This window comes from Pseudochaenichthys georgianus, chromosome 23 (assembly GCF_902827115.2).
Source record: "Pseudochaenichthys georgianus chromosome 23, fPseGeo1.2, whole genome shotgun sequence".
NCBI classification, from domain to species: domain Eukaryota; kingdom Metazoa; phylum Chordata; class Actinopteri; order Perciformes; family Channichthyidae; genus Pseudochaenichthys; species Pseudochaenichthys georgianus.
In genome coordinates this window covers 17,614,410-17,623,848 of record NC_047525.1, presented here as the reverse complement: position 1 = coordinate 17,623,848, position 9,439 = coordinate 17,614,410, and the positions used below count along the sequence as shown (strand labels likewise).

The window sequence follows — 9,439 nt, the reverse complement described above, 5'->3', positions numbered from 1 at the left end:
AATGTAAGTGAGCATTAAGTTACTTTTGCTTGCAGAGGTGAGTGTTGTGCAGTGAGAGCAGGCTGCAGGACCGTGGGAAAGGTCCTCCACGTAAGGCACTTTATTCTTTGTGTCTGTTGTTCTTGTGTAATTGATATCACTCCACGTCCACGGCGGAGAGCTTCAAAGCCACAACACACTTTTTATGGCTGCACCATTCTACCAATTTAAAGTATTCTACACGTGTATCCCAAGACTACTTTCTGGGCATGGTTTCTTACACATTTCCCCAAAATCCAGCCTGATTTATATATAGCCTAGGCCTATCCAATATATTTTAAAATCCAGGTTTAAATTAAATTATTAAAATGTGCATGTATCTACGTGTGTTCTGTGGGATAAGGTTTGGGTACAATGTTTTAAACAAACAGGCACAAAATAAGATTATTGAAAAGGCGGAACGTTTTATAAAAAAACATTCACCTGAAAAGGCACTCTTCACATGGAGTTTGGACATTTTAATTTTCAAAACATATATTTTCCTACAAAGCCTAGGCCTATGCCAAATATATCTTTGAAAATACACTTGGATCTTTTTGAGAAAAACTTCATTAGCAAAGTAATTTTTTAACCACACTATTTATGAGGGGTAGCTAAAGTTTTTAGATGTTTAAGTTATTAGTTATCACTCCTAAAACTAGGCTGGCCTAAATGTATTATTTACTTTCATAATGGCTACTAAATGTTGGAAAAGTCCTTGTTGATGAGTAGGCTATAGCCTAACAGCGGCTACAAGCCATAACTGCTTCTTATTTCAGTGTTGAGGCGATATATCTCCCCAACATTAAGAAAACACTTCATATTTCACAGAGGTGAACTCTGAATGGCTGTCCAGTATCCGACAGCAGCGGATTCCATTAGAACGTGTGAAAATTTGAATTTAATTCATAAATGCGGCCTGCCATGTCTGGCCTGCTGCCAGGACTCCGTCTCCTCGTTGTTTTCTCTGGCTCTCTTCCAGACCCCCCTCCCCCGCCCGTGTTATCCACCCACGGGAGAGGTGATTTCTTTCTTTTTTTCCTCCTTCTTCTTTAAAAAAACAAAAAACCCATCCTCATTGAGTGGGTCCTGGTTTGGGAGTGGGCTGTGGATGCGGTTATTATGCCCACACTTCTCAGACGAGCCGTGCCGAGTTGTCACGCCTCGCTGCTGCATGGTCCTGCCCGGTGCCGCCGCGGTGTGTTGTAGCCGACTTTGAGTCGCAGCCGCTCGGCGTCTCAGGCTCCGCCGTCCCCGGTGCTCTTTCTCCTGCTCACTGAGCCAAACCTCTTTATTTTTAACGGCTTCAAAGCTGCTAGTCCTGCTGCTGCCCGTGGGAGATTTATTAAGTAGACAACAGACCTTTTAAAGTTTTTTTCGTGACGTTTCTAATCACCGGGAGAACGGAGGAGCTGCAGCACCGGGAACCATGAGCGGACACGGGGACGAGGCCGAGGAGAGCTCCGGCTCCCAGGAGCCCACGGGGGCCGCGGAGCCCCAGAAGAGGAGGCCGGGGAGACCGAGGAAGCCACAAAAAGTAAGTTGTGTCCCGCTGCTGTTTACTGAAGCCGCTTTGCAGATACAGACGTCCAGTCACTGCAAGAAAAAAACAATCAAATCCAGATTGTAGAATATCTGCACACCGAGATGTGACTTTTTTTTAAAGTTATCAAACTGCACAAATGGCATATTCTTTTTTTTTTTTAAAGTGAGCTGACTTTGTAATTGATTGGTACAGGGTGTGCTTCTTGCATATAGCTTGTTTTCAGTAGCCTATACTTTTCTATTTGTAAAGGAAGGTGATACATTGTTTTTCCAAATATGCTGATATATGGGACATGCTAGCCAACTTTATGTATGCTAAATTAACTTCCATACACTTAATCTTTCCAGCTTCGGCCTTGATCTTTAATTGATAACATGAGTAAAAAGACAAATATGTGAATGAATGTGATTTTGCAGATCTTCTTGAGTTGAATCAGAGAAGTCATGGCAAGTGAGGGCTTTGAACATGTTTCTGTGAATGTGTTTATAGACTGGTGAGTCACATTCCAACCAAAATGTCAAACCAAAATCACCTCCATTGACACTGCAGGCAACAGTTACTGTAGGAGAGAGAAAGCCCTCTCAGAAACACAGCACTCACTCCACATACATACTGTATGTGGAGTGAGAATTGACTATAATATTAGACATGTTGAAAGACCATGAAGTGCACAAGGTGATAAGGTTATAGAAATGCTGATGGAAAATTGTGCAGTTTGAGTGTGAAATTGAAAAGTGGAACATTTGAATGAATACCAAATCCCTCTCATTTATTCCCTCTATGGCCACACATAAGCAGACACAATGTGCCACACACACTCACACACACGCTTTGTTCCTCTTGGTCTTGACCCATAAAGCAATGACCAAATGGGGGGGGGGGGGGGTTCAAAGCTTTGTTTCCTGTCCACCACCTATGTCATGTCCCCCTCCCTTTCAGGAGCCCAGTGGAGAGCCTGTCCCCAAGCGACCGAGGGGCCGCCCCAAAGGAAGTAAGAACAAGGGCCCCTCCAAGGCAGCGCAGAAGGTAAGGAGCCTCAGCACCTGGAGGATGCATACATTTGCCAATGTACATTTTTGATAACCAAAACATGGCTTCAGGAGTGGACATGATCAATCACTAAATATAGTTTTAGTGAAGTAACCACCTGTAGTTATTATTAATATGTTTTTAAACAGGGTTGATTTTCCTTGTTGATTTGAAAAAATAAGCAAAATCTGTCAAATGATGAGCAAAAATGTCTTGGTGCAGCCATCATTATTTTCAAACACTTGTGTTCGAGGAGTCTGTGTGATTAAATGCGGAAAATAATTAGGGTCTTTTTTTATATTTAAATCGGGATTAAAGTCAGAATTTTGAGGAAAAAAAATCTGAATTCCAAAATTAACGTAATAAAAAGAGAAAAATGTTCTCAGAATTCTAACTTTAATAAATAAATAAATCAGCAGCTCTAAAAAAAAATGTGGCCCTAATCCTCTTCAGTACATGAGAGATTGAGTTGATGAATGAGAAAAGATTACGTTTGCAAAGAAAAGAAGATCCTGGAGAAATGCTTTGGAATTTCACAGCCATTTCCCACCTTTCTTACTTGTGGTTTGTGATGCTGGCTGTGTCTTCATTCATTAGTTATATGAAGCTGTGTTAGGCTCATGATGACAGCAGCCTTAGTGCTCCCTTGCCACCATGAACCACTGTAAACATTCCCAGCACTTTGAAAAGTGAACCACTCTGCTCTCGCCATAATCCAGTCTCATCTCATCTGGTATTGTTATGATAAACACAGAAGATATCAATCTTCCCAGATCAAAGAGTCCCGGGTCAGCCCACACCTTTAATTTATACTCTTTTAAAAGTTCACTTCCCCTGCCCACATCAATCACCTCTGCAATCTCTGACTGGTATCAAGTAGAAACAATTGTACTCCACACCTGCACGCCACAAAATGAAGACTCCATTGACATAATCCTGGAAAGAATAAGGCTGAGTTTTTGGGTAGGAAGATCTGGAGTCAGCAGAGCATCAGCCGGATTGGTCGTTTGTTGAAACACTTTAAAATACCCCCCCTTGACAAGGCTCTGTGAATAATGACAACTGTGCCATTACTTCCATTAGGATGTCAAGGTGGATGGGTTGAAGAACAAAGAGTGTGAAAGCTTCAAGGTCCTAGGAAATGGCGTCTGACCTCTTCCGTATGGCCACAGTCAAAAGCAGACCAAAAATACTGCGTTGTTATAGCAGTCATGACCTAATACATTGTACAAATGCTAACATGCTTAACAACAACATATACAGGGCATGGTTGTTCTGGGTGGATTGATCAGTCAGTTAGTGTTTGGTTCCCATTTCCTACCAACAATCAACATTTGATGTGTTTAACCATAAACTTTCCCTGAGCTAAGTGGTTCTCTTCTTCAGTAGTGGCTGCACAGAAAATTATACTATAACACTTTTAGTAAAATGTGATTGTACTGGCGTGAGATCCCTGGTTATTCAGTGCTGCCGCATCTCTCAGCTCAGACATGTAAAACACACTGATGATTAATTGAACAGGGAGTTGCGTTTCAGACAATTAAAGCTCTGCATTAAAAATGTAGCGTCGCAAACAGAGAACTGGGATTACAGCACACAGATTGGCGAGCCAGCAGTGTGATGTGTCATGATAGAGACCTGCATTCGCAGAGCATTAGAACATCACAACACAAGATATCACTATTGTGTCGTCGCTGAATACATTTCTGTTTCTCTTAACCAGTCGTAATTTAACATGAAAAAACTTCTTTTTGATCCTTACTGTGAAATACAAGTACTTCAAACTCGAATCAAGCACTATTGAAGTACCTCGATGTAAAATAGTTGACTTTCATCCTTTCCACATCTGGTATTGTGTGAAAACTCCCAAAACTTCCATAAAAGCCACTTATTTCTTACAACTAACTGAAAAAGTAACGGGATTTATCAGATTCTACCATGCCTGCGAGTTGTTAAAAATGTTTTGTTGTAAGATTTTAGGTCATTTCTAAAGCCCAGTTTACCTGTGAACAACAAAGTGTGAGCCAGTGTTTCAAAAACAGATACAAAATGTTACTATGGGTTATGGATAAATTGTTTAGAAAATATATAATATATTGCCGTTATTTTGTATGATACTACAATTGCAATATGATACGGTATTGGAGGTAATCATTTCGCCACATAATTTTCTGTAATTTTATTATTATTTTTAATGATGGTGTGGTTTTGAGAACCAAACACCATCTCAGCTGCTCCCAAATTATTTTTGATGTTGACACCAATATGGAAATATTGGACCTAATATTGTTCAGCACATTTGTTGGGGTGACGATGTTCTGAAACACTCCTCCTGCTGCGTGGTATTTACTCAACACCTCCACTGATACCTGCTGGTCATTCTCTGCAAAATGAATTGCAGCTCAGCAATTTGACTAAGATTTCACCTGACCAAATAGGTGGCTGCATATATTCAATGAATTATTGATACTCTGGTCTTTTTAAATGTAAGGGAATGCTCTGTAGACATGCTTGATTTAATAACTTGGGCCCGAGACCTGGATACATCTTACAGCTTACAAAAATAGAATTATATTTAAATAATAAAACCAGCCTTCCACTGTAGTTTCTATCAAATATGACTAAAACAGGAGAAAATATTGTGTCTGTGGGAACTATTTTTAGCGGTGGATTAATCCAAATTTGGCATTTTAGTGTGTCTTATACTAACACTTAACGTAATTTTATATACCTAAAGGTTAATTGCGCTTTATGAAAATATTTTTTAGTTTGGGACATCATTCCTATCAGCCATGCTAACATTGTTTTGAAGAAGTGAATACCTGATATCTTAGAATACAGTGATAATGAAATCAAAACAAGTCCAGAAACATGAGCAACCACATGATCAAGGTCGAAAACAAACCCTGGATTAGTAAAAAAAAAAAAAAGGTGCTCATTTTTTTGTAGTAAATGTATCAGTTGAAAGAAGCTCTGATTCAACTTTGACCTTCTGTAGTGGTGTTGACCCTAATACTTTAAGATGTCTGCTAGAGCAGTGGTTCTCAACTGGTCAGGCCTCGGGACACACTTTTTCCTTAGTCAATAAATCGCGACCCGAAATTTTGAACCACTCAAATCTATTCAACAAAAAATCGTGCAGTAATATATATATATAATACGCTTTTCAGCATACAGTACAGTGCATATATCCCTTCACAGAACAAAATAATGCTTTTAAATAAGGTTTAATGAGATGATGGAATCAAAACTGAACTGTATATAATTTTTTTTAGAAATACTAACATACTACGCATTTTGGTACACTCTGAGAAGAAAATAAATAAATCTATTGCTCCCCGACATATTAATAATAATTGATGCCATTGTTTGTTTTTCACTTTGTTATGACTGCTTGCTGCTCCTCACAGAGAGAAGAGCAAAGAGGAGATAGTCTGAATTACTTTAAATTGTGGGTAAGGGTAGATAGCTCCCATTGTTCTGTGACCTGTCAATCATCAAACCGGGGGTCATATTTCATTATGTGTTCATTTTTATCTGAAGTTGTAACCATGGATGTATAAAGATTAGTTATACCGCAAAGTTATTCTCCGTGGGGACTTCCGGCAACAATCTTGATTCTGATTGGCCAGATGACTCGAAAAAACATCAGCAAAGATGTTTTATTGAGAAGATGATCACTACGTGACAGAAGTTTTCAAAACCGTTTATGATCTCCGGTACTTCCAGTCCAACGCCTACTGCATGCACAGCGTTAGAACATTGGGCCTTCACCAGTTGAGAACCACTGTGTCAGAGTAAATGTCTGATCAGGTGTTTCCAATGTCACGATAGAATGATTTATTGATCCTAATCTATGTCTTAACAGAAAGCCGAGGCAACCGGGGAGAAAAGACCCAGAGGGCGACCGAGGAAATGGGTGAGTCAATGGTTTTCGTAAGCTTGTGTCTACGCTGGCATACTGGATACTGTATTATATATATAAGGGGTTATGTTATGTATGTAGGAAAACATTTCCTTCCTACAATTACTCTTAACTATGATTCAAACGCATTTTGTTCCCAGTTTAATGCATATAATATGCCGTTAATAACTGTGTAATATATACCTGGCTGCTAAATCCTAAGAACTGTTACAGGATGTGTATTTTGAAAATTATGTAACTTTTAATTTTTTATTATATCATAACTTAGTACTTTTTTTAATGCATGATACATATGTAACATATGTAACATTCTGATTCTGATATTTAGATGTTTCTCAATGTTGTTGTCATCTTTGTTTTCTTCATGTAGCTTTAATACATTCAGAGGTTCCTCTCTGGTTGATGCCGGTGTCCGTGTGTTCGTGGATATCTCCAAAGTGTTTGTGTTATCAGTCAAAGAAAATGTTTACTCTCAGCGCCGGCACGCAGGAATACTTAAATAATTCCACTGACAGCTTGAAGGCCTCAGTGTTTATCAGCTCCAAAGTAACAGGCCTGATTGATAGTGCAGGAACAAGCAGCCGGCAGTTAGAAGTGCCACCAGGAAGGGCGAGGAGAGAGGCGGGGAACTTTCTCCTGCGTACAGCATGTCTGCATTATTACGGTCGTCAAAAGAGGAAAAAAGAAATGGAAGGAATAGTGTCTTCCAAGATTAAGCAAAAAGCATTTTTAGTTATTCTTCACTAACCAACTTCTGCTGGTTTACTGGCGCATGCTCTGGCTGAGACTTATCAGCTCCGAGCGGTGGCTTCAAAAGCAGTACGCTGCGTTCAAATGCATCGTAATCCTCAGCCTCTATCCTCAACAAGACATCTCTATAACAAATTATAACCTTACATGTAATGTGTTTTATTCTGCCTATATCCGTGTATATATAAAAATAATGACATTTATAAAGCAATTTATAAGGTCAAGTTTCAAACAACGCAATATTTAAAAGTAACACAATGTCTTTTTAAAAAAAACATCATAGCGTATTTTAGTTCATTTTATTATTTTATAATGTATTATACCCACTGTTATAATTCATAATGTTGTGAATATAAGTCAATCTAAGGGATAATTGTTAGCCTTTTAAAAATATAATTAAATAACCACATTGAAAACATTGTAAAATTGACTGAGTTTTCTGTTTTCATTCATAATATAATTTTACAGCTATTGTAAATACGACTATCTGACTTGCATTCATGACAAAATCCAAATGGTGAACACAAGTGCAACAGAGATTTTTCTAATAACTATGATGTATTTGAGTTGGCAATACAACACTTTTCCTCACCTCACCTCAAAGTTCCTGTCCTCTGCCAAAGTTGTAAACATGGGATGTTTTCTCTTATCTAAAGTACATCAATACTACTCATCTCCTTGGTTTTAAAATGTGCAATGAAAATCTTGCCTGTCCTCAATAGGTGGAAAAAAACGCACTGCATTGAATGTATTACATTCTTTAAGTCAGTATAAAAGGTCATTAAGCAAGTCATGGCAAGTATTTAAGTTCAAGTGGATTGAGAGCATCGTAAAGTGTTGGGAAATCATTTTTAGTAGATATGTAAAAAAAAGGAGGTGTACAGCCTGAAAAGTACTTCTATCAGGCCCGTATTGTGTTATGTCAGAGAACACAACAGCAACACTTCAGTTTCTCAACCAGCTGCTGAACCCTTGGACTGAACTGATAAAACAGTGGAGGTTTACTGCAGCTTTCTCTTTGTGGTGCTGCCTGCCAGTGCCTGCATGTCCCGGGTACACACACACCAGTACACACACACACACACACCAACATCCACCCACACAGCGGCCTCCATTGCTTGACATCAACTGCAGAGAGGCCGCAGTGCAAACTAGTCAGTTGTGTACTGTAGATAGCGTACCTTTGTGACTGCCGCGGGGCATGTGCTGACACCCCTTTGACAATCAAAGCCTCTGCCTCACAGCAGCCTTCTGCTATATATGGGCAAGGAAATGTTTAACTAGAACAGCAACCTTGCAGCAGGATCATTAGGGTCTCTTGCTGTTTTGTTAGTGCTTAGTTAAAGGGGCCTCTGCTGTCACATGTTTACATGCTTTAATGTTCTGCAGCACCTCTTTTCGTCTGCTCTGATTGGTTAGCCGGCTGGATTTGTTATGATTGGTCAAACGCTTAGAGATGTCCCACCCCTTATCACATACAATGTGTTGGAGCGCACACATTGTCCTCTTGAGGGAACGTGATGGAGGGATTTTAGCCTTTGCAGACCATTTACATGCACACAAACTTATATAATACACAACAAGGAAGGGAAAACCACAAAAAGCTAAATAGGGCCCCTTTTAAGGAGTTGAGTTGATTACCTTTAATTATAAAAGAGAAACTGACTTCTGGCTCAGGAACAGTATAAATAAATGCATTAATACGCATCAAAGCACAGACTGCATATATATAATATCATACAGGGACAAGAACACATTGACTGAGAGAGATGATTGACCCTGGACAGGTTCCCCAGTAAAACTACTTTTATCTTATATTCCTACAGCTAGCAGGAACTACTAGGACTGGTCAGACCCGACTTATGCGGACTGGTCCCTCATCGGTATGTCTCGTTGCTCGTCCACTGTAGGGATGCAGGTCCTGTCCTCTGTGCAGGTGCTGAGATGGATAGGCAGCCCTCTGCCAAGCTGACCAGCTTCCTCTGCTCGTAAAAGCTCGAAGGGGGAGTCTCCGCTCTCCAGTAGTTTGCATTCATCACTTGTACATAGCAGTTCCCCCTTTTCTGCTGCCAAATGGCGACTGTCATTGGATGTGTTGGTTCCACTACAGGCAAGATACACTCTTTGTCCCTGTGTTAAGCCGTGTTGCAGTACAGCTTTGGAATTCTTAA

At 39.8% G+C, this 9,439-nt stretch overlaps 1 protein-coding gene across 1 annotated transcript in view; it reads left to right on the top strand.

Annotated features, from left to right (window-relative positions):
- Nucleotides 1-1,050: 1,050 nt before the first annotated feature.
- hmga2 (high mobility group AT-hook 2) overlaps nucleotides 1,051-9,439 on the top strand; it is a 28,819-nt gene continuing 20,430 nt past the window's right edge. The window contains exons 1-3 of the mRNA XM_034075195.2: nucleotides 1,051-1,555; nucleotides 2,504-2,590; nucleotides 6,462-6,512. Coding sequence (XP_033931086.1) covers nucleotides 1,448-1,555; nucleotides 2,504-2,590; nucleotides 6,462-6,512 — 246 coding nt within the window. The 5' untranslated portion in view covers nucleotides 1,051-1,447. The remainder of the gene's footprint in view (nucleotides 1,556-2,503; nucleotides 2,591-6,461; nucleotides 6,513-9,439) is intronic.